Source organism: Platichthys flesus, chromosome 14 (genome assembly GCF_949316205.1).
Source record: "Platichthys flesus chromosome 14, fPlaFle2.1, whole genome shotgun sequence".
Lineage (NCBI taxonomy): Eukaryota > Metazoa > Chordata > Actinopteri > Pleuronectiformes > Pleuronectidae > Platichthys > Platichthys flesus.
Window position 1 is genome coordinate 19,977,669 of NC_084958.1, and position 25,239 is coordinate 20,002,907.

Below are 25,239 nucleotides of genomic sequence, written 5' to 3' on the forward strand. Positions count from 1 at the left end.
TTCACCACCCAGCGTCTACCTGGAGGCTGCGATAGTGAGGTTAAAGATATGTGTTCATTACAAAAATCATCTCTATGTAATCGTATATCTGAAGGATAACGAGGTCAGAGCCTAAAACTCTAAATACGCTCTGCTGCTGTGATAAACGTTTCAGACACGAGACTGAGAGAGCTTCTGCTGAATCAAAGGGAAGTTCCAGTCCAGGCTAACTGTACAAAGAAATAGCTAACTATAGTTCTCAAGTGCTTTTGTCAACAAATTCTAAAACAGGTTGATTTTATGACTACATCTTTTTGCTTTTGTTGTAACTGTGCATCTGAATTTTTCTGTTTGATCATTTCACTGCTTAATTCCAGGGCCTCGGGAGAAGCTGCGACCGATTTGGATTCGCTCGTCTTCCAGTTTTAAATTTAAAAGTGAGAAGTGGGTGAGATCTGTACCCGCAGCTACTCAGAGAGCATTCAGACCCACGGGGGGAACAACATGTGGATTTGTGACTTGGTTTAGTTACCAGCTCTGTATTTTAACAGCAGATCCCAAATAGACCTCCTGGAATATGGGTCAACTCCCGAGGTGGGTTCATCCAGGATGACGACCTTTGACCCTCCGACAAATGCCATTGCAACGGACAGTTTCCTCTGCATTCCTCCTGCAGGGTCACAAATGTATGAAAACATATATGAATATGTAACTCCTCTCTCTCTAACACACACACACACACACACAAACACACATATATACACAAAGGCAAAACAAGTGGTTGACCTGAAAGGTTCTGAGCCTCATCGTCTCTCTTGTGAGGCAGCCCCAGGTCCACCAGCATGTCCTCGACCTCCTTCTCTGCCTCCGCCTGAGTCCGACCCTTCAGCAGCGAGTAGAACAGGATGTGCTCCTCCACCGTGAGACTGGAGGAGAAACGGAGCAGCAGGAACAACACTGTGTTCACGGAGGACGAGTGAAGGATCTGTACTGTTCTACACTGAATCACGGCCGAGAGTTATAATTCGTGTACTTTCTGTTTTGCATATTTTAGTTTTGTCCCAAAAGTTTGAAACTATTTTGTACAGAACTTTGAGCATCTTCCACATAACTCACTGTTTGAAGAGGATGTTGTGTTGAGGACACATGCCCATAGAGGAACGGATGACGTCTATGTCCGTCCTAATGTCTCTGCCGTTAATGAAGGCTGTGCCGGATGTAGGAGGGAACAGCCCAGTCAGGATGGACCTAGAAAAACAGTAGAATATTATATTACATTATATCATATGAGCCTATCATATGATTCACTGAACTCTGTGGGGTTCACATACATGGTCGTGGTTTTTCCAGCCCCGTTGTGACCTAGGAAGGACGTGATCTGGCCTTCGTAGAAATTGATGCTGAGACAGTTTACCGCGGGTCGAGAGCTTCCGTCGAACACCTTCACCAGGTCCTGGATCTGCACCCCCAGCACCAGGCCCACGGGGTCGGGCTCAAAGAACAACTGGTCTGCATCGGAAAACAGAGATAGAAGGAGAAATGTATTAAAACATAATGGAACAACAAAGGAAAGGTGGTCCTAAAATGAAACTGAATTTCAAAATGTGAAATGAGAAGTCTACGGTGTAAAAGAAATTCTCTAAATACACATAAAAATCTCTTATTCCCTCAAAGTGAGATCATTTCACATTGTCATATATCTCATCATGTCTGACTTTCACAAACCAGAAACCTGAAAAGTCCAATTTAGTTTATGTTTTACTATCAAACCTGTACAATATAAAATGTTCAATGTCCATTTCAGCCATTGCTGCCAGTTCCACTTTTTATTCTTCTCCTCGTTTCACGTCTCATCTTTTCTCTTTCTATCTTCCAGGTGCGATGTGTTACCCTGAATGTCCACCAGATGTCCTCAGAGTGTTTCCCACGTGCAGTCTCAGTCTTCAGTTGATCTCAGGTTGTTGTGTGTCTGTGTCCTCACCTTCCCTCCCTGGGTCCTGACCCTCCTCGTCCTGATTGGAAGTTTCCTGCTGTTTCCTCAGCAGCTCCTTCTCCCTCTCCAGTCGCTCCCTCTTGCCTTGGTGCTTGCACGTTCTCCTGCTGGAGCCGTTGCAGGTGAAGGTGTCGTGCGAGCCTCTGCTCTCCAGGTCGTTCTCCACGTTGTCTGCTTCAGGGATCTGCGGTTCTGGAGGAGACGAGTGAGAAGATCTTATCTTGGGTTCACATCTCTACTCTTAACTGTTTATCTTAACATCATCTTGTCGAGACGGGCTCATGATTCCAAAAACTAATTTATATTTGTTACCGTTCTTCCCCTTTCGTTTATTTAACTGTAAGTTTTGTTGCAACAAATGATACCGACCTGGATCATCCATCTTTGAATGAGAAGGTGCAGATCTCTGCCAGTACGAGGGCTGAAATGGGAAGTAGAATTTCTGACCGATGCCGTACTGTCCTGTGGAGGAGCCAGTTGAAGAGAAACTGTTAGAACCTGTGACATGTTGAAAATCAGGTCAATCACACAGTCCATTCGCAGCCCGACCTGGGAAGACATTGTCCAGGTACCAGGCCAGGACAGCGTACAGGACGGCATCCAGCGCCATCATGAGGACGGAGGTGAGGAAGGAGTAGCTGTCCTTCTCCAACGGGCTGGTCCGGATGTTGTCCCACTGCAGACCCAGGCCCTGCTCCTCGTACCGAGACAGGTACTCGGTCCCGAAGCCGAACGCCACCGGGGACAACAAGCTCTGAAGTGACAAGAAGGACACAAACAGGACTGACGTATAAATGAGGACGAATGTCTACAGGTACAGTGGAAACTGGATTAAATTCAGGGTTAGTTATTGAATCATTCACGGACGTACAGCGGCCAGCTTCATGTTTGTGGTGATGCGGTCCTGCCAGGCGAAGCAGAGGACGTGGGGCAGGTAGAGGGTGAAGTAGATGATGCCGCTGCACGCCGCTGCCATGTTGGCCTTGTTGAAGAACACGCTCATCAGGAAGCACTGCATGATGGTGGTGACGGTGAACGTCAGCAGGAAGAAGAAGACGAGGACGGGGTTGCTGTAGTTCAGCACCTTCCCCCCCTGAGAGGACAAAAGAGACAGACAGTGTTCAATGAGACGATATTTAGTCAAACCTCAGGGGAGGACTGTTTTAAAAGAATTATCAACAAGAGTTATTATCCACAAGAGGGCGCTATTACACACTGCAAGACATGACGCCTCCACACCAGCAATTAAAACCTCTCCAACATGGCCTCCCTCCCTCCCTCTCTCCCTCCCTCCCTCTCTCCCTCCCTTCTCCTCCTGCTCTCTCACCATGATGATGGTGGTGAGCAGCGCCGTGCTCGCGGTCATCATCACGAAGCTGTCGATGAACCACGTGTACCAGATGGCGCCGCTGTCCACCCCCATGGCCTTGAGGGTCTCCTTGAGGCGCAGCTCCTTCTCCAGCACGATGCTCTTCACCGTCATGGACACCGAGTAGATCCAGGCCAGCACCATGAACATCGGGAAGCAGCGGTTCAGCGTGATCATGAACCTGCGGGAGGAGAAGAAGAAAACAGATTTCATGCTGCTGTTGTCTCCAGTATCACCACACAGCTCATACGTTGAACTTTCATTTGAGTCGTCGAAGCAGAAAAGAGAAATGAATCATCCTGACGCCATTTGGAATCTACGCATATTGTCCCTGAACCACCGGCAGGAGGTCAAGATACCACAGCTGCTTCGATCACAAAGACAGAAAACACTTGATTTGATGTTAAAATCATTTTATTGGTTTATTAAGCTCTTATGGTTTTGGTTCTACCTGTTCAGATTTGCTTTTCTTCCCTTGAACCCTCAGGTTCTGCTGGTGGCTGTTTTTTAATTAAACGTCAGAATAAGCGCGTCTTTTGTTAATATCACAACTGAGCTTTTCAATCGGGCTTTTAATTAAATCAGTTTTATATTTGGCAATATATATTATAAGTATTTTACTGTTTTACTTTTAATATAAATATAAAACAGTACTTTTATTTCTTGTTTATTTCATTGAAAACATCTCTTCCACTTCAAAATCCTATTATTCTAATCTTTTTCTCACCTTTTTAGTTTTTCATCTTAATCTTTTCATTTTTAAATGTGTTAACCTAACATTTCCTCGGTTGTCCTCACAGACAGTATATGATTGACCTGTATGATTATGCATGGTTTATGTAACACTGTTAATTTGATGTTTGATTGTTTATCAAAGTTTAGTTCAGCCATGTTTAAAACATTAGCAGTGAATTATTTGTGGTAAATCTCGATCTAGAATCAAAGAGGGCGAGCGGTTCACTCACAGATCATCCACGTAACAGGGATAAGGCATCTGCTGGACGTAGACCCCGAGCGGCCAGTCGTGGCCCGTGTGCAGCTTGATGACGCCGTGCTCGACCATGTCCTGCAGGTAAGCAAAGCCCCCCCAGATGTACCTCTGGTCCTCCATGGGGTCTGCCCGGGGCCCGGGGTCCCAGTACCTGAGGGCGGGGGGGGGGGGGGGGTCACAGGGAAAGATTGATTCACGGCTGTGAGGTTTAATTCTTCTGATGATGATGATGATGTTAAAGTGCAGCCGCTACATCATTAATCACATAAGCTGTGATACAAGTGAATTATTTGACTTGTTGTTGTCTGTTCAAAACATTGGAATAATAAAACACGCACACACACACAAACCGACACACAAATACACACAACCAAACCCACACAAACAAACACGTACACTGCTTTTACTTAAGCAGATAAGTCCGAGGCAAAGCCCTCCTGCAATCTGATTATTCAGTTGTGTAGCAGCAGGCCTCCCAGTGGATCCATTACACCCTGCTGGATGCACTATAAACAGTGTTTATAAGAAGTGTGTGTTCACCCTCGGGGGCTGTTGACACACTGTCTGTTTATGAATGGGAGATGAAAAGGAAATGCATGTAACAGCCTGACATGTTGAGGATGAAGGAGCAGACATCCAGTTTATGTAAAGCTATAAGGACTTTAATGAATAAATAAGCCGTTAACAGCATGAAACGATCAGAGCAGCAGGTTTTCAGGATTGTTTGAGAGATAGACGTTGCTGCTGGTTCTCAAACTGGGGGTCGGGACCCACCAGGGGGTCACAATGTGATTTTTAATGGAATTAGGTCTAAAATAACTCCTAACTTTTCTTTGTCCATGCATGACCCCTAAGGTGATTATGACAAATTAGAAACATTATCAGTTGCAGCGGGACAATTTACAGCACCGCGGGGAACATTAGGACATTGTGGGGTTAGGGTTCAAATCACTAGTTTGTACAACAGATAACTTCAAGATCGATGAAAAAACAAGGAGGAAACCCAGCGACTGTCCAGTCTCAAGGTTCTCTGAGGGGCTGCAGCTTAAATAAATCAAACTCGATTTGAAAAAGTACGAACATACCTTTCAATTATAAGCTGGTCTGAGACCTTCTTCAAGACCTGAACGAAGAAGATTTGCTGGTTCTCTCACTGACCTGTCTTTGATTTTGTTGGTGCGCTCCACTGCGTCGATGTCCATGCGGATCTTGAACTTGACGTGTGGTGGGACACTCGTGGACCAGGGGTACATGTCCATGAAGACCAGGCCCGCCCAGAACTTGTTCTCCTCCAGCAGATACAAGGCCTGGTGGATCATCTGGGACTCGTCTGTGAAGGCCACAAACTTATCCAGAGTGATGCACTGCAACCAGAGGAGAGGAGGGAGATGCTGATACTGGTTTGGCTTCAAGATTTCCACTGGGATTATCTGCTTGTGTTTACTATGCATGAGTATCCTGCTGTGTTCTAAGAGACCTGTTTAGGTCCAATTTAATTGTGCACGGGATTAAGTGCATATGGCGATTGCCCTATTTAGAAACTACTCAGAGTCTGGTAATGGACCTGAACCATTTCACAATGTGTCTTACAACCAGTGTCAAAACCCACCAGTTACTGAAATGCAGCAGTGAAAACTAATAATGAGATATTACCTGAATTCAATCATGCATTTTAGGATTTCTCTATTTATATTTAAGTTCGTCAAGGTGCTTGTGTGGCTGCTTTTGTTTTTGTGATCACAGTCATGTATCGCCCCGAATACATTTAAGAAACTCTTACATTTGACAAACACTGAGTTTATATCTGCTTCAAACCAGAGGAAGTACTGATGCACTGAGGGTTAGCATACAGTATGTAGTACAAATACAACAAAATTTTTTATATACTATACTATTTATAAATATTTATTGCATCTTTCATTGAAGTGATCTGTTGACGTGGGGAAATCGGAGTGGCTGCATTCATTCTGCAGTGACAGACACAAACACACACATATTTCTCCCCACAAACACACAATCAGGCTCCTCTTCTCTGTGACACATGTTATTGGCATGTGAAACTCACACCCTTAACACACAAACACACATGCAAACACACACAGGCACACAGACGCTGATCTCTAACATTCCTCCCCGTCATATTGTGAAATGGGAAAATCTGAGTTGCCATTTTCAATTCGCAGTAACAAACACACACACACACAAACATGCAGAAAAGTAAATACATGCTCACATTCTTGCATGCAACAACACACCCATATACATTACAACCATGGATCTCACACTGTCATTATCTCCATCTCTCTCTCACACACACACACGCATGTTGTCTCTCTCTCTAAAACGTGTAATTGCCATGTGAAACTCCCAGTCTGCTACACACACATACATCAAAACATACACACTGACACTGATCTCCAACACCCCCCCCCCCTTCAAACTCCTATAGACACCGTGTCTAATGTTTCCATTCACGTTACTGTACAATACCCTGAGAGAGCTCAGAGAAAGACCAGAGCCCACTTCCCATTCATCTTCACAGGACCATGCCTCCGCGGCACAATGGCGTTCAGTCAGAGACGGGCCGAGGGGACAGATCCTCGCCGATACACATGTTCCAGCGGGACGCCGGTGTGAGAGACATGCCCCTGACGGAGCGGGAGGACCTCCTGCTAACCACGGCAGGGATCCCGAGGCCCCGTGGATCCAGAGACAGCCATGTCTAATTGGCTAAATCGCCTGGGTTTGTTTGTGGGGCTCTGAAGGGTCTCGGCACTGAACTTGGAGACAAAGGAGAGATTGAGATGCCTGCGCTGATAGGGCTCTCCCCCAAACCCACAACCCCTGCTCGCCCCCTTGCTCCTTTACATCAGAGGAGCGAGGAGCGAGGGAGGGCGTGAAGGATGGAGAGAGCGGTTTGCCCTACTTTATGTCCTCAATGCGAGGCCGTACAGCAAAACAGTATTGGGCTCATTGGGGGGGGGGGGACTCACTTCCATTTACTCTCTACTTTATCACCGGCGCCATAATGGGAGCAATGGAGGGGGGTGACAGAAGGCTTGTTCTCCCCACCTTTCAGCCGACTGGACGGGAGAGCGGCTCTATAGCCGTGCTAAGTGGCCTGCAGGGTTTCAAAGGGGCCTGGCTGCCATCTCCTGGGAGCAGACCTGGAAGACTGATGCTCCCGTCTGGACGAGCCAGAGCGGGTCTCACGGAGAGAGCAGAACCTCACTCCTGGGAATGTGCTGGGTTCGGCAAAACTAGTGATGAGGGCGAAGGAGGGGGGGGAGCAGAGAAACAGGTTCCTTACCTCTCCGTAGCTGTTGAACATGCGGATCATCTGGTCGGTGATGTTAAAAATGTTCCTCCAGTCAAAGTTGAGAGTCCTCTCCTCCCGGGGCGCCTCAGGTCCGTTGTACAGGAAGTTCAGGATGTCTTTGGTGGTAAAGTCCGTGTCCCCCAGGCTGGTGTCCACAAAGTCCATCACGGTTGGGTTCCTCAGGGTGTCCTGCAGCGATGGAGACAGAAGAACTGAAATTAGAATTACTTCATGAGTTCTAAACATGGGCTGTGTATTGTCTTTTAAAAACGATTCTCCAGACTTTTCTTTATTATTTTTTGCTGACTTTGTCAGTTTCTTTGGAGTTGTGTTTCCAAAGTCTTTTTACTAAGTGTCCTTTAGCTCTATGGTTGGTCTCTGAGGGAACCTCCCGAGGGAAATGTCTGGCTCCTAATTAGCTAAGTGCTGTGTTCACCAGTTAGTTTCTGATTATGGGTGTCAGCTTTTTTTGTGTGTTGCTAAGTTGTGCACATCTGCCCGCGACACAACAAGAGCAGTGAGAGTGAACTGAAACTGAGGAGTTGCAGCCTGCACGGCGAAATAATGTGCAAGAGCAGACAAAATGAAACTCTGTGGTCTGTGATCGTCTCTACCAGGGACCACTTTCATTACACATTTTATTTTTCTTTCGCACACTGAAATAACATCCGCATGCGAGTCCGTGTGAACAGTGTTTGTGTGTTTGCATATCTGCAGAACGTGTGTCTCTACGCACCCTGATCATGTTCATCTGGACGCTGCTGTGGAAGAAGTCCCAGAGCTGAGGTCCCAGCTCCTCCCAGGCCTTGGCCATGTTCTGGAGCCGCTCCAGCTCCTCGAAGGTCGTGTTGGCCTGGACGCACAAACAGAAACACACACTGATAACACAATAACAAACAACATCTGCCGATCTGGAGCGTTCTGTTGTACGGGATTGTGTGGCACTTTGGATGAGATCTATGAAAACCATATGAGATCAGTTTTGTGTGGTGCAAAATATTCGCCTTTCCTTTCATTTCTTATTTAACCCCCCCCCCCCCCCTCCTTTTTCCTTCCCTCCATCCCTCCACCCTCCTTTCCTTTGGGTGTCAGCTCATTCCTAAGAAGGGTGGGGGTTCGAACGCACATAAACAGATTGTGAGGGTGCAGAGAGGGCAAGAGAGAGAGAGAGAGAGAGAGAGAGAGAGAGAGAGAGAGAGAGAGAGGGAGGTGAAGGGTCGGGCTGGAGGTGGTCTCTCTTACACTCTTTAATATCTTGAGCACGGCTGGGGAGTCCGGGGTGTACAGGATCTTTCCCATCAGCAGGGGCTTGACTGAATTCCACACAATTTTGGTGACAGGGTTGGACTCCAGGCTCTCCATGAGGGCGTTGCAGAACGGAGCTGTGGGCGGAAGAAGAGCAATAACGGTCCATAACGAAGAGGGATGAGGACACAGAGAGGGACAAACCAAAGAGCCTCGTGCAGACGAGAACACTCTCTCACCTCCTCCGCACTGCACATTCAGATGATATCAACTTCATCATCAGTCAGCACTGTGCGATAAATACGATGAATTATGAAAACTACTTTTGTGACTCTACAGCTGTGTTTCATTCTGAAAACGAATTCCAACTGAGTTGTTAATATGTGGCGTAGAAACGTCCCAACAAAGATAATTCACACATTGATTGTTTTACATTAGAGACTATTAATTATATTATGAATAATTATAATAGAACTGCAGTGAGGAAACAGCTAGAAGGACAGTTCCAGGATCTGCACTGAGATAAAAATAAAAGGAAATGCTAAAACAATTACTTCATTAAGCAAATAAATCCTCTTTTTTCAAATTGAATTAGTTTAATTGACAGGAGCTTTCAACAATAATGACCACCCAGCCTCTTCTACTGATGAAGATCATGTGACCTGATCAAAAGCTCAAACACAGCTACTTAATGGACCATATCATGAAACTGTTGATGGAAGAATGGCCTCTCGATGTTTTACACAAATGTGGATCAGGAGTACCCAGTGCTGGTTTAAATAATTCCATTGTATAATTTCCTCTCAGTTCACGTTTTAATAAAGACAATAATTACTATGAAAATTGCACAAATCCATTAACTATGGTACTTTGTTTCTTGTGAATGATTTACTGTAATTATTCTTTATTATAAAGGAACATTTGAGTCTCCACACTTACTTGCAGACGAGTCGTAGACGTAGCTCCGGCTCTTGGTGCCGTTGACCCCCAGGAACACCTTGTAGTTGTTGTCCTCGTACCAGTTGAAGGACAGGACCCTGGAGCCGCCTCCCTCCGGGTACCCACAGAAGAGGCCCGACACGCTGGACACGAGCTGGGTGAAGGAGGGAGGCCCCCCGGCTCCGAACAGAGAGGAGACGGCCTTCAGCAGCTCCTGAGAGCTGGGCCGCTCCATCAGCTGCAGGAGAGACGTGGAGGGTCAGGTCTACAGCGGCCACCTTCAGAATCGGCTTTATTCGCCATGTATGAGTACAATTAACAGCAGACTACCAGAAACTAGCAGGATAAGCTATGACCGCTATGTGCAAATCACTTTTAGATTATTTGATTCAAATCTGCACGAGAGTTAAGCAAAGTCATATTTCATGCAACCCCCCCACAGGATGATTAGATGGGAAACTATTGCCGGACGGTCTTTATAATTAGCTTTAAATAATTATAAACAGGGTTGGGATATTTATAATCTGTCACATTCATTCATTTCGCAAGCAGCTAAACAATAGTTGGAAAAGATAAGCAAACACACGTTGGACGGGCGCCTGTCCTCACACGACGTGGACAGAGGGTGGGGGGTGGGGGGGGGGGACTAAATATCCTCCAATTGATGGAACTAAAATAGCTTCAGTATTTCTCGGCATCATTTCCTCTACGAAGAAACACAGAGGAGGAGGCCGCCATTCATTTGATCTGAGATGTTAACACAGTGATCAGCTAATAAGGGCATCGTGCCCCCCCCCCCCCCCCCCCCCCCACCAGGCTCCAGACGTGAGGAGCAGTTCAGCTTCTGCAGCGACGACAATCCACCTGGTTTCAAAGGTCAGTGATGAAAGTGACTCATATATCGTTTCAATGCCCCCCCCCCCCCACACTAACAGCTCTCTATTACGTGTGAACATGCCCCCCCCCCCCCCCGCTACCTTCTCTCATTTATTATCTCACTCGCTCCCTGGGGGGGGGGGGGGGGATGTGGGTGACGGCAGCGTTTGGCTCGCCTCTCTGTCACCACAGTGATACGAAGGTCCCACCTACAGGATGTGTCACCTCACAGGAATGTCCCCCCCCAGTTACACCTCACCCACCTCCCCTTACTCGCTCTCACCCACAGCTAAGGTGACGATGGGATACACCCCCCCCCCCCCGACATGGAGTGAACGTGCCGAGACACACAGTCCCAGTCACTTTGTCTGCTTCTGTGTGTGTGCGTGTTTGTCGTCTGAATGATGTAATAGTGTGACACGCTTTATTATTTTACTCTTTAAATTTTCCGCCGTTTTTATTTTCTTCTATAATGTCCTGCCTTCTTCCCTATGTTTTGCACTCATACGTTATATTATTCGTCTTTTTACTTATTCTTCTTCTATTCAATTCTATTTTTCCCTGTTTTGCTCCATTTCTCTGCAGGATCTAGTCTGTCCTATTCTTTTTTATTCTGTTCTATTCAGGCTGTATGCATACGTGCACACATACACATTGTCATTCATAGCAGATACACTATTGTGAGGACATGCCTGGACATTCTCACACATATCGTTGCTTGCACAGTGCTCACGTTAACACAAATGCACATGAACACGACACAGTCCATCACTCTGCCTCCTCTGTGAGCGACTCTCCAACAGGGAGCAGCGGAAGAGGGGAGTTTCCTGCAGGGCTTAAAATAACAGAGCCTCCGATCCTGCAGGACCGAGGAGAAGGAGGAGAAGAAGGAGAGAGGAGAGCGTGAAGGAGATTGTGGAGTAGGAGGGTTCAGGAGCAGGAGAAGAGAGGAGAAGGAGAGAGGAGGAGGAGGAGGAAGAGGGGGAGGAGGAGGAGAGGAGAGCGTGAAGGAGACTGTGGAGTAGGAGGGTTCAGGAGCAGGAGAAAAAGAAAGGAGAGAAGAGAGAGGAGAGAGAGCAGTACAGAGGAAAAGAGAGGAGCAGAGTATGAAGGAGACAGTGGAGTAGGAAGGTTCAGGAACAGTAGAAAAAGAAAGGAGAGAGAGCAGGACCGAGGAGGAACAGGATGAGGAAGAGGAGAGCGTGAAGGAGATGGTGGAGTAGTAGGGTTCAGGAGCATGAGAAGAGAGGGGAGAGAGGAGAGAGAGAAGACAGAGAAGGAGAAGGAGAAGAGACAGGAGTGTAAGGTTATGATGGACTTTTGGACACTTACAAGTTGGACCTTCTCCGACAGGGCCTTGAGGGCCCGACCCCAAAAGTGCAGGTCGACCCCCTGGGAGCTGTGGTCCAGAACCTGAGGCATCTGTGGAGACACAGTCACAAGAGGCTTCAGTCATGTGATCAACTCTCATTCTGTGGTTTTAATCAATCAGGATGAAAACACGAACATGAAACATTAGACACAATTTATTCTTTGTGCTTTGATATTAAAACCACTTCTGCGTTTGTCCCGTGATGAAGAGACAACAACCAAAAATAACCGGAAACTTCAAAAGAAACATTTATTTTGATATAACCGTCACATTTCCTACACACACATACACACACACACACAGACACACACACACACAAACCATCCATGTTTTCCTTCATTTATCAGTCACACAATCTACACATGAAAATATGAAGGAACCGAATAGCTTTAGTCCAACTCGATGTCCACCTCCAGTTGTTTGATATAGAAACACATTGTTCCCTCAACCCTTCAGTGACTGCATCGTGAAGCATTAGCAGCAGGTATTAGAAAACGTCGGGTCAGGGCAGAGGAAACCCCGAACGCCAAGACAAACAAGCACATGAGATATCCTTCCTCTCGCATTCCTCGTGCCTGCATTTCAATGAAAGGAGGAAGGAGGGAGGCGGCGCGGCGCTCGGGGGGGGGGGAAAGCAGAGAAAGCGAGGGAATGGGAGGGGAGGGTGGTGAGAGGTGGACGGGAGACGGGAGCGTAACCAGAGGGAGGAAAGTTGGTGCAAGGCAAGAGGTCATGACGTGTGGTAATGGGCTTTACACTAACTGGAGCTAATTGCAGCAGTCGCCACTAAGATGCTAGTGAACGAGATGAACTGAGGATCCAGTGGGTTCGGCTCAGGAGACGTGGAAATGTCTAATATTCACTGACATATTACCAACTTGGCAGTTGCACAAGAAACTCAGTGTCTTACATGTTGGAGATCCTTCATGAAAACACAACTTGATCTCGAATGAACTCCTATACAGTATTGTTACAGGGTAAAACTAAAAGTACTACTAAAGCAAAGTATTTTTTATTTGTTGTAGTTAAGTTAATTTACACATTTAGTGTAGTTTGTTATGTTCTAACAATATAATAAGGTTTGTATATCTTATATAATTGGATTCCAGCCACCTACAACTTAGCAAAGGATAAAGAGCTGTAGAGAGAGGATGGATGGATGATGAATTTGTGGATGGATGAATGGATGAAAGGGTGGATGATGAATGTGTGGATGGATGATTATTAATTAAGGTTGTTACGTCCAAACATTTACTCCAACTTCTAAAATATTCATAATTTTCATCTGTATATTTGAAGAAAAATGAATTTCAGCCCTCTCTCTGGGTTGCCGATGTACAGTCTGTGCAGTTCTCACGTCTGCCAGCAGGTGAACAGGCGTTCTGGCAGCTTTACACTGACACATGTTGCTCTTGTATTAATACGAGACGCAGCATCACGTCACTCCCAGTGGCTCGCAGGCTGTGGGCGGGGCCTCGCTAAGCCCATTAGGGAACCAGGCCAAGAGGGATAACTCCCTGAGCCCATCAGCTGACCCCTCAGGTAGAAACCCGACTCACACTGAGGTATCAGTGAGGAAAATGGAGGACGGCCAAGGAAAAAGTTTGGATACCAACAGAGATATTGACGCTTCTGTTTTCTTTTAATGACTCTTTTACAACGCTCTAGGCTTCTGTACATAACGCTCAGATTCCTCTTCTTCCCACAGGTCGGATATACAATAATTACATTGAGATTAAAAGGATTGTTTCTTTCATTAAACTCTGGCCCCGTGGTACAGCCGGCCTCCTTTGTGTCAAGCAGCCTGTGCTTTATTCCGTGCTCCAGATAAAGCCAGTGACTGAGTAAACAGGTTTGGCAGAGTCACCTGCGAGCTTCAATCTGCGACTCGGCGCCACATGCTCTCTGCTGGCACCACTACAGGCTCTGCAACAACAACCCATAGAGATCCAACATGTCAGCTGGACCTGCACAAACAATCCCAGTAAAAACAACCCACTTCATCAGCGACGGTCCTGATTTAAATGTGCAGCTGCTCAGGCGTCAGTGCCAACACTATTAACACAGCGGCTGCACCGTGTAAATAAACAGGCTTTAGTACTTAGAAGATACACCTGGTGATATCTTGTATTATATTTCTTTTAATAACAATGAATTAATCATAATAAAAAGTTTTGCCTTTTGAATTCAAACTTACATTTTGTGCCACAAAGCTCGATTTTCGATTAGAAACTGTTCAAAACTCATCTGTGTGCAGTTCCTGTTCGTGAATTCTGAATCAAATGTAAAACTCTATATCTCTGAGGTATTTTCCTGCTTATGAGATTCTTGTCTATAAGAAATATGGAACAGTCAGGAAGAGGGACCTCAGTTTTCACAACAAGCTCCGCCTTCCAGAGGATTTCACAGTGGAAACCATGTTAATGAAAAACACCCATTTGGGAAACATTTCTTATTTTCAGTGACCATAACAAAGCAATAAATCTTCTCCCAACTTGTTTATGATGATCAGGACTTGGAGGAAGAGATGTAAACAACAGCAGGAGGCACCGAGGATCAATGGACACGATGCATTTGAGAGAGAAACAGCAGGTCTACCCGTTTAAAGATCTTGAAGAAGTCCATGTTGGCGTAGAGGATGTCCTCGATCTTCTGCAGCCGCTGCTGGCTCAGGGCACACATGGCGTTGCGGACCACGTGGAGGCCCATGCGAGTGGGGAAGATGAAGAAGTGCTCGAGCAACGCCTGGCTGCAGGCAATGTCCTTCAGCTGCAGGTCGGGGACGCCCGAGGAGAACTGGAGACCGAGGAGGAAGGAGAAGGTTTTACTGCCTCGGCTGAAGAACATTTTCATACTGTTTCCCAACGTGTGGCTGCACCACAAACACACTTAATATGACTTTGTTCTGCAAATGCACCTGCTCCAGTCGCAGCTCTGCGTTGACCAGCTGGTGGACGACGGAGTTGGAGAGTTCGGCGTCTCGCAGCAGAAAGGCCGTGAGAACCTCGTCGTCCTTCAGAATGTCCTCGACCTTCAGTCCACGGCCTGGATGGAAAATCAGAAGACAGAGACAGTGAGAGAGAAACAGAACCACAAAAGACAATATTGACCCGAGCAGCACTGGACCACTCAGAGGAAATGATTCACTGCCAGAAAGACAAGGCAGGGATATCGGTGGGGGGGGGGGGGGGGGGGGGGGGGGGGAGACCAGAGAGTGAGAGGAAGAGCGGGTTCATACACGTGTCCCTGCCAATGGTATGAAGTTCACTTCAACTGGAGTTATATCAAAATTACGTCTTTAAATGGGACTACAGTCCTGTACATATCAATAACTATATAACAGAATATATATGTGACAATAATCATATAATACGACGTTTTTGGAGGAGCCGTCACTGAGGAAACCTAAATAGTTTGATATCCAACATCTCAAATAGATAAATCATTACGCAACTGGCAGACAGAGAATTTAGGAAACGAAAGAGAAAGAGACAAAAAGGCTTTGACGGAAGAGAAAGAGGATGTCGGGACAACAGGATGACGACAACAGCTTTACTCACTAGAGACGAGTTACGTCCTGTTTCTTCTATTTTCCCTTTACCTGACACCAGCGATGGGTTTTTCCGTAACGTGTCCATGAAGTTTGAGAACGATGACATTTCTCTCCACAGTCGTCCGACCTGCTGCACCTCGTCCTCGTTGAGCAGAAGCTCCTGGACGTCCACATAGAACCGGGCCAGGCTGGAAAGAAGACACAGAGATAATGTCTAATGTATAAACTCCTCTAGATTAAGGGGAATGAGGAAATGTGAAAAGCTCTCTTTTTCATTTCGTTTAACTTTATTTATCAGGGGATCAAAACCACTTATCTTATCTCATTTGTATTCTTAGGTTTTAAGGTCTATATTCACCTTTATGTTTTTATTTATTTATTCAAATCAAGTTATGATCTTATATACTATTTTTGTGATTCTATAATGTTTTGTTTTATTTAGTTTTTACTCTTAACATTTGTTAATATTGTATTTGTGCTCTTATGTGTAATCTTTAAGTCGCTTTTCATTGTTTCCTATTGTTTGGCTTAAAAAAATTACAATTCACTTTTAAAGCGATTCCAGTTTTATATTATTCCTGCTCCAGCGGAGGTTTGAGGCTGTGACTCTTCTTACACTGAGTTGTTGTAGTTGGAGACGACTCCCGGAGACTCTCCCCTGGTCGGGTATCTGAAGCAGGGGTTGTTGGCGTTGCAGAAGATGCCCTGCATCCAGGGCAGGATCCCTGCCGAGGGCATGGCCTTGTTGGGGAAGTGACCTGAGAAAGCAGAGAATGTGTGGGAGGGCATGTGAGGGCCTGTGACTTTAGACCAGTGTTCCCACAGGGTCAACGTGTGCTGCTGTTCCAATAAGAAGTTACACTGTTACTGTCTCATGCTTACATTCATGTTGCTGGTACAGTGGATTGGCTTTCCTCAGCCACACCAGACCGATGAACAACAGCACCGGCCAGCAGATCTCCACCAGGAAGCGGATCTGGACAGAAACAGGTGACGTGTAAGTCACAGGGAAAGAACCAGAAAAATACAAACACCTGAACAATATAATAGAACTGAACAATCCTATAAACTGACACTTAATATATTCAGTTAACTCTCAGACTTTATCCCAGAGGTGTTAGAAGTAAAGCCCGAATGACTCAGAGTTTTGGGGCTGATGCTTATATCGATATTAGGGAGTATAACACTTATGATACCAACATATTGGCCGATGTATTTATATATTTCTATAACGGCAGTTATGTCTAAGATGTCATTATCAAACCATAACGATGAAAATGTAATTGCAAATACAACCCAATACATAGAACTTCTTATTTCTGTATCATTTATATAAAATAAAAGTTTTTGTGTTGGTGCATATCTGCAAATACAAACGCTGATAGCAGTTAGTCTGAGGAACAGTTCCGGCTCCTGTAGGAAGCTGCAGTTTGTGTTGTGATGCTGAACAGTGTGATGGACGTTGTGTCCACTGCACACGGAGCTCCGTACCTTCTGTCTCTTGCGGAGAGTCCAGTTCTTCCACAACAACAGGCGGATCTGAGAGCTCGTCTTCATCGCTCCGCAGCTCAGCCCCTGGAAGGGGTCATCAGCCTGTGACAAACCTACACACACTCACACAGACACACACAACTCCATGAGTCATCCTATACAGGTTTTATATAGACACTGTATAAGATTAGATCATTTTTTAGCCTGGTCGTCAGAAAGTAGCAGTAGAGTTGAATTTGAGCTTTTTCAAAAACGCAAAAATCCTTTTATTGTAAACCGTGCATTCTGTGTTTGTTGTGAATCTTCAAACAGACTTGATATCTGATTGTGCTTAACACACAATGGTGCTGAAACATCTACATCCTCTGCAACAGTGAATTCAGATGTTTCTAATTATCTGTTTAAAGACAAATATTTTACAGCAGTAAACACAGGCTTTAATTCTTTGCTCTCGACTCTTTCTTGGTTTGAGAGTTTTGTCCTTTAGTCAAGCTCGACTGTGCCTCATGCAGAATACCTTAGATTAGTTTATGGTGGTTTTGCCCATAATGGACTTTTTGTAAATCATAGAGCCTCTGCTTTAGTGCCCCTGAGCAAAACACTGCCAGCTTGAGGGTTTCACTGTGAGAGACTGTAGAGAGCCTTTCTCTACAGGAAAATACAAGTTGGTAAAATGTTTTTAAAACTAACAAAGTGTTCAGTTGAATGTGAGTTTAACCTATAAACAAGACTCAGTAAACCTGATTGGTGAAAAAAAAAAAGCAATTTGTTTCTCCTCATGCCGACTTGTTCCACAATCGTTTCAGAGTCACTGATAAAAGCTGGAATGCCAATCACGTCCACAGGCTGTGTGCAGATGGCCTCAGAAAATGTCGGACACGAGGAGTAATTTGTTCAGAGTGACGTGTCCACTGGATCCGTGCAGAGCGTCGGAGCGAGGGACAAATACCGGTAAATACTTGTCAGGAAAAACAAGAGAGTGCAGCGGGAGAGCAGAGGAGATTATTATGTGTCCGACTTCTCTGAAATCTTCTCATGACTCAAACTGCCATGAGGTAATTACACACGACAGGACCTCCGGGAGCAGGATTGATAGAAATGTGAAGAAATGTCGGAATTAAGTCAATGGGATCAAGAGATAAATTATAATGACATGACAAAAGGCTCCGCCAGGATTGGATGCAGGTAATTTAAAAAAGCTAAATTAGTACCCGTCAGCTCTAGCCGCACAATTACAACAGCAGACATCACAACAGCAAATCCGGATCTTACCTTTTACAGAGCGACACTAAAGTTGCACGACATCGAGGCAAAGAGGTTCACAAACAAGCTGAAGTGACAGAAATCAATAAGCAAGGAAGAGGAGCTGCGTACGTCTCCTATAGCTGCTCCCTCACTCCCCCTCTCTCTCTCTCTCTCTCCTCCGCCTGCAGGTCAGCAGCACTCCTAATCTGATTGCTCTAATCTCCCAGCTCAACATGGGCAGGCGGAGAAAAAGACAACAGTCATCCATTTGGAAAGTAAACGTAGAGGGGATGTGCGGTGGAGAGGATGTGATGAAAAGGGAGAGGGGAGGTGGGGATGGGGGGGGGTTTCACAGGTTTGATCCCCTCCATGTGGCCAAGATTCACCTGCAGAGTCATTGGAGGCCCTCGGCAAAACGCAGACACTGAGCCAATCAGAGTTTTGACCCAGATTCAAAGTGACAGTGGAGGGCGAATGGGGGGGGTTGCTCAGAAAGGTGGAGCAGGTGACACGGGTCGTTGGGTCGGGAGAATGCGGTAGCCCCTGACGGAGGAGGGCGAGGGAGAGTGCTGGAACACTGAGGGGAGTTCACAGCTCGACTCTAAGACACAGAGAGCCGGTGACTCAAGAGGCTGCTTCACTCCCTCAGCCGACAAATACAGAAGTAACAAGGTCACATGGTGTCATATAGAATCTGGGCTCTGAGTCAATGAACATTGGAGCTGAAAACATGAGTTGATCAGTTAATCTGCAAAAATCTCCCGGGAAATACTCAGACGATTAATCCTTTTAATTTTTTAAGCATTCGCAGTTTCCTGAAACTCATAAGAGACTTTGTTTTGTTGGTGGCTTTTGTCGTTTCCTTATAACTTGCAATAATATTCCCAGAAAGAGACAAACACATAGACAAGTGCAACATGATCAAACTACAATAAATAGGTGAATTATGTTTAGTTGAGATGAGTTTTCAATTAATGTCTCGATATTATCTGCTCTAAATTCCACTGGTCTACGCAGGAAACTTCCCCGGAAATCACATCAAATTACCTGAAATAGTGTTTTCCTTCGTTAAAATCAGTGCAAGTTTAACATTTTTGGTCGGACATTATTAATCAAGAAATAATTGGCAGATCAATCAGTACTGAAATCATAACTTGTAGCAGAGGATCTAAATCCACTCAACTGCATCTCACTGCAATTTGTCCACTACAGCGGAAATAAAGCCGATAATCTGGATACAGGAGTGAAACAGGGCAGAGTTGGGAACTGCAAATAAAACAGTTTATACCACAAAAGATTAAAAATAACAAAAACTCTTGTTTTTGAAGCACTGAAATAAAAGAAACTGACCTGGAGCAGAAATAACAGTTTAAAGAACATGTTTAATTTGCAGCAAGAAATTGTTGCATGTCATATTTTTCTTTCTGTATAGTCACAAAATTGTAATGAGACAAATGACTGTGGCGAACATGCAGTATGTATGAATATAAAAAACGTAAACAGATACATAGGGCTTACATACTGAGAAAACAAATGTACCAATCACAGGCTATGGTGGAAAATTCTTTCAAATTAAGAACCTCTTGTTAAAAATAAAAAAAAATGACCCTCATCTATTCCTCGTGGAATAAAACGCAGCATTTAGCAAATTTTAAACAATTAAGGCAACATTAGAATTACAACCTGTATTAAGTGCATTGTGTGATTAAAATAAAATATAATTATGGAACAAAGAAAACTGAGCAAGAATTTAAATCTTCTTTTTTACAAACAAATAAAATTGTGGTTGGCAAATTTTCTTTGTTGTAAAAAATAAACAATGGACATTTTGGATATTTCAGAACGTGACTCTGAAGATTTGACGTTTTTTCTGTTTCGCTTGATTTGAACTCGTAGACCAAGCAATGTTGACGCTATGACTTCAAAGTGTAAAATAGAATATATTAGTACTTATAACACTTTCATGGTTTATTTCACAGGCCTATTATTTTCCTCCCACCCTCAGCTTGTTGGTGCCTCCCCCCCCCCCCCCGCCCAGTATACACTATGGCACAGATACATTAATATTTACAGATAAAATGTTCTTTGTATTTGGCATCAGACAAAGTGAGCCTCCCTGTGTTCCAGCTCCTGTAGCCGCCGAGTGCGCAGTCTTTGGTAGACGGGTTTGTTCTCGCTGGGGCTGAGGTCGTCTGGGCTACTCGGGGGAGGGGACTGGGGCGGGGAAAGGGAAGCAGAGGTCATGACCCCGGGGTCGATGGCGCTGTCGGTGGAGTCTTGGGTCTGGAGCTGTGTCTGCGGGGGGCTTGTGAGGGCAGGGGACGGGGTGACTCCCTGACCGAGGGGGGCGGAGGCCATCGTGGAGGTGGTGGTTGTGGTGGTGGTGACAGTGGTAGTCCAGTTTGGAAGCGTCCGAGCTCTGTTGTTGATGGGAACCGGGGGCTTGTAGAAAGTTCCGGGAGGAGGCTGCAGAGTTCTCGGCGCCCTGAGCGTAAGTGGAAGGTTCGGTGAGCTGCTAGATCCACCGACTGAATTGCCGGTGTCGTTTTCCCTTTTAGACGTCCAGCCGGGCATGTAGGGGCTGGTGGAGAAGATGCTGGGCACACTGGGCGTGGTGGAGACCACAGAGGTGGTGGTTGCAGTGGGGTTGAGTGAGACGGGCACCGTGGCCTTTAAAGGCTGCACTCCAGCGCTGGCAGGCGGCAGGTTGGCCATGATCATAGCAGTCCTGGGTGTGACATCATAGTGCTTGTACTTCCTGTCCCATGTTCTCCTCTGCATCGAGTGCGTGTCAATGAAAGGTGTGATGTAGTAGGTGCTCACTCTGGATGAGCCACTCTGCCGGGACTTCTCCGGCTCCGGTATCTCCCGTATAGTTTCAGATACGCTCTCCCGCTCGGAGGAGGCGGCGTCAACATTAGCAGCAGCGTTTCGATTATTCCTCTCGCTGATCTGGACGGGGGCGGGCAGACGCTCCAGCGGCATGCTGATTGGTCGGGACCCCTGTCTGGTGCGCTGGGCGCGTAACTGGACCTTTGGTGCCGCGCTGGGAAGAGTGGGGCTGGTGATGCTGGGACGGCCAAACACCAAAGTTGACCTCTGGACTTCTCCTCCGCTGGAAGCCTGGACCCCGTTGAGTTGGGCCGAGCCGTCTGTTCTGTCGGTTCTGTCTGTTCCTGGCTGGACCTCCTGCACCTCGTTCAGGATGTGAGACGATGGGATCACCGATGAGAATCTTTTGTACACTTTTGCGCTCTGCAGGGGGAAAAAATGGACAATTTAGGATTAAATAGTCACTTAAAAGCAGATCTGTTGGTCCAGTTCCCCTCCTCACCTCTTTGATGTCCATCAGGGAGGTGGAGTGTCTGCTGAGCCGCTGCAGCTTCTCCTCGGGGGTGAGCCTCGGCGACCCCTGGCCGGTGGCGGACAGGTCGGAGCCGGACAGAGGCGACACGTCAAAGACCGTGTGGAAGTGTCGAACCAGCAGCTCCACCATCAGAGCCTGGTAGGGGTAATCCACCAGGGAGGACAGGGACACCTCGGCATCGGTCTGCCGGGGCTTCACCAGCGTGGGGCCGAAGATAATCCCCAGGTTACTCGCTGTCATCTTGTTCTCCTCCGCCTGCTCGTTCACTCTGGGGTCACATGGAGGGATTGTTAGTTTAATCATAACACACATTTCAGGCATTAGTATTTATATATGTATCTAAGTAAGGGTTGAATAACAAATATAAACAAATATTCTGCATTGTCACCTTTATGAAGTTTTAGAATTCAGAAGTTCTAGAAGTCGGTGTTGACTGTGACAAGAAGTAAAGGTTGAACTGAACTACCTTCACTTGTCTAAAACACTTTTCTGTCATGTGATTGTAGGTCTGTAAACACCAAATAACAGTAATTTCTACATTAGATTTCTGGAAAATCATCAAATTTAAATAATAGGGAAATGATCATTCCTTTAAAAATGTCCGAGCTTGTGTCAGATTAGGGGGAAAGACCCTAGACAAAAAGAAGACCTTAATAGAGTCTATGTTCTCTGTAACACTTCCTCTGTGCCTTAGGGTAGTTTCCATTAACCTTTGTGTCTTTTGAGGAAGTTTGCTTCAGTGTATTTGAGCAGAATTGCACATCTAGTCGCTGTAGTTCTGTGTTTCCAGCTCTTACCTGCTCAGGTGAGCGACGAGGAAGCGCAGGGTCCTGTAGTTGGCTGCGGGCAGCTGGCGGAGCAGATCTCGGATCTTGAAGATGACTCTGTTGAGCTGGACGCTCGGACCGCCTTTCCCTCCAGTCTGGCTGTCGCGAGGTTTGTCGATCTCCTCCACGATCACTCGCTGACACTCTTTGGACAGGCCAATGAAGTCGTTGTAGTAGCGATACAGGATCAGTGGCTCTGGTAACTGTGTGAAGGCAACAGTGATGTGTCGGGTGGAAAATCAAGCTACCAGGGCATCTATATTCAATTAAATTTTGTATTTTCAAGAAGTATTAACAGCAAAACAGTAAAAGACTCTTGTAGTAAACGTTTTTTTTTTGCTGAAATGTCCCATTTTATAATGATTTTAACTTGTGCAATAGCAAAACATCTAACTCCACCTTATAAATTAGCATTTGAGATGTACCTGTCTCAGGTAGAGTTTGAGCACGTTGCTGATGTCGTGAGGCGAGAGGTCAGACAGCTCAACCAAGTCCTTTCCGTTTTCAAACGCCTGACAGAGCTTCTCAACGCGGGACTTGGCTCCATTCACACGATAAATCCCCTGTGAGGAAACAACGGCTCCATCAATCTGAACATCTTCACTGTAAAAGGCGTCAGGTGACAAATGCACGAGTCATAAAACGGCCTTTACCTTGATGTTGAGGGCTCGACTCTCGATCTCAGACGTGCACTTCTTTATGATGAAGGGGATTCCATCCTGGCTGTTTTTGGACGCTTGGGTAAAGTCGATGCCGAACAGCTGAAGTCGGCCTTGCAGCTTCTTGTGGCCACACTGGATGGCAAGCGTCTCCAGACACTTCTTATGGCAGGCCAGGGAGCACTGGCAACAGACGGTCAAAGAAACCCAAATAGTTAGTAACTGATCTCATAAATAGGACAGAGTAAATGTAAAAACTTTAAAAGTATTATACCTCTTCACATTCTGCTCCGTGGAAAACGACCAGACTGTCGCACTCCCTGCATTTAGACGGCGCTCGCAGCTTTCGCAGTTTATGGGTTTGAGCAGCTTTGGACATCAGAGCGTTTCGGAAGGGACCGGGAGAACTGGCCGTCTCCGTCACCATCTCTGCCAGACCTGGAAATCACATCAGCTGATGAGGAAACTGAACACACAGGTGGGGACTTCATGCTGAGTTCTTGTTTAAGTTAGTTCTCCTTTCACAGTTTGTAGGTATTCACAAATTGAGTCACAATCCAACAAGAAAATGTAAAAGAGATAAGATAAAATAAAGATATTAAATTGAACTAAATCATATAATGGCCGGAAGCTATTATTTCACTATGTATCACATTTAGATGCTCATAGAAAACTGACAAGAAATTAGGTCAAATAAAAGCGGTTGTCTGCTGCTTCACTTAACAACGAGCAAACAAACATGTGCAGTAACTGGAAGAGCCCAGTGCAGATACAGGAAGTGTGAGCTGAGACTAAACACCAGAACAAACACGGCCCCCTTCTGTGCAGCTCTATCGGGGGGGGGGGGGAGTTGCACAAAAAATCCACCAGAGTCAGACAAATGCAATAGAGCTGTTTGTTTGTGAGGTGCAGAGTGATCTCAAACTATTTCTCTTTCCCTCCCTCAACTCCTGTCACTTAAATAGACCCATAGACTTGCTATGGTATTGCAGACACAATTGTAAGACCTGTTGACACAATACATTGGCATGCATCTTTCAAAGAAGAGGGCTGCATATTACACAACTTCAATAACACAACACACACACACGTCTCACCATTGTCTGAGGGTGAGGGTGGCTGCCTCTCATCCAAGTCATCAGCAGAAGACATGGTTCCAGTGGAGGGAGTCCTGGGTAGCCGTCGTTTAAAGTCACCTGCAAACACAAAGAAAAAGTGATTACAATTTGAAACCATTAATTGAATATCTAGAAATGAGAATTAATGTACATTGATGTGCAGTTGTACCGTAGACTGGCACAAGAACAGATAAGCTGTGATGCTCCACATGTGTAAGGCTACTGCTGAATATTTCATAGCATACAGGGAAGTGCATGATTAAATAAACAATGAGGAAGTTACACAAAAGATTAGAAAATAACTGCGTAGCAACATTCTCGTTTAGAATTGTTATCAGAATAAACATGTTTTTCTTTTTAGCCTTTCGAAGTGATGATTTTCGGTATTTTTCGTTATTTCATCTGCACAAATACTGCGTCCTCCTTTCCATATTTAAATACTTCTAAGTCAATAAAGGTTTGTTGAAATATATCCTCATACCTGGACTGGCGGTCGGGGAGTCCATGGAGCGTGACTCGCTGCTGCCTCCGGCACTCTCCGAGTCGCTGCACATTCCGCCCTGGCTTCCCTGGCTGCCCTGGCTGCTGGAGGCCCAGGCTCTCAGCGGGGCCTGGCCTCGGAGCGCTGCACCAAAACAAACACAGACCAGCGTTCACACCCGGACTGAGACACTGAGGAGAAACACAGCAGCGTGCCCTCTGACCGCTTTGTGATAATCTTAGCAGTTGTTGCAGTTATTTTCGGAGACAAACAGTCACACAGATATTCCAGACTTGTGATGAGTAAGCAACACACAACTCAAGCTGTTTTGATTATAGTGCTGAGAAAACTCCCATGACACAGATGAAATGATAAGACCCTGAGAGGATCATACGTAGATACAGGCAGGTTTTTT

The 25,239-nt window shown here is 45.8% G+C and overlaps 2 protein-coding genes across 4 annotated transcripts in view; both read right to left on the reverse strand.

Annotated features, from left to right (window-relative positions):
- The window catches only part of LOC133968771 (retinal-specific phospholipid-transporting ATPase ABCA4-like), a 32,572-nt gene extending 15,364 nt beyond the window's left edge, over positions 1-17,208 (reverse strand). For both annotated transcript variants that reach the window (XM_062404960.1, XM_062404959.1), the window contains exons 1-22: positions 17,128-17,208; positions 16,519-16,612; positions 16,253-16,394; positions 15,685-15,824; positions 15,001-15,128; positions 14,682-14,879; positions 12,044-12,133; positions 9,836-10,073; positions 8,894-9,033; positions 8,388-8,504; positions 7,643-7,840; positions 5,491-5,696; positions 4,307-4,483; positions 3,300-3,522; positions 2,844-3,065; positions 2,522-2,726; positions 2,342-2,434; positions 1,961-2,164; positions 1,311-1,488; positions 1,096-1,227; positions 766-905; positions 512-649 (exon numbers count right to left, since the gene is read on the reverse strand). In XM_062404960.1, the coding sequence (XP_062260944.1) occupies positions 512-649; positions 766-905; positions 1,096-1,227; positions 1,311-1,488; positions 1,961-2,164; positions 2,342-2,434; positions 2,522-2,726; positions 2,844-3,065; positions 3,300-3,522; positions 4,307-4,483; positions 5,491-5,696; positions 7,643-7,840; positions 8,388-8,504; positions 8,894-9,033; positions 9,836-10,073; positions 12,044-12,133; positions 14,682-14,879; positions 15,001-15,128; positions 15,685-15,824; positions 16,253-16,394; positions 16,519-16,612; positions 17,128-17,193 (3,469 nt within the window). In that variant the 5' untranslated portion in view covers positions 17,194-17,208. The remainder of the gene's footprint in view (positions 1-511; positions 650-765; positions 906-1,095; positions 1,228-1,310; positions 1,489-1,960; positions 2,165-2,341; positions 2,435-2,521; positions 2,727-2,843; positions 3,066-3,299; positions 3,523-4,306; positions 4,484-5,490; positions 5,697-7,642; positions 7,841-8,387; positions 8,505-8,893; positions 9,034-9,835; positions 10,074-12,043; positions 12,134-14,681; positions 14,880-15,000; positions 15,129-15,684; positions 15,825-16,252; positions 16,395-16,518; positions 16,613-17,127) is intronic.
- Positions 17,209-20,401: 3,193 nt separating this feature from the next.
- Positions 20,402-25,239, reverse strand: part of LOC133968588 (rho GTPase-activating protein 29-like) — a 29,280-nt gene continuing 24,442 nt past the window's right edge. For both annotated transcript variants that reach the window (XM_062404724.1, XM_062404725.1), the window contains 8 exons: positions 24,825-24,968; positions 24,323-24,421; positions 23,500-23,663; positions 23,220-23,408; positions 22,992-23,129; positions 22,537-22,769; positions 21,707-22,007; positions 20,402-21,627 (listed from right to left, as the gene is read on the reverse strand). In XM_062404724.1, coding sequence (XP_062260708.1) covers positions 20,470-21,627; positions 21,707-22,007; positions 22,537-22,769; positions 22,992-23,129; positions 23,220-23,408; positions 23,500-23,663; positions 24,323-24,421; positions 24,825-24,968 — 2,426 coding nt within the window. In that variant the 3' untranslated portion in view covers positions 20,402-20,469. The remainder of the gene's footprint in view (positions 21,628-21,706; positions 22,008-22,536; positions 22,770-22,991; positions 23,130-23,219; positions 23,409-23,499; positions 23,664-24,322; positions 24,422-24,824; positions 24,969-25,239) is intronic.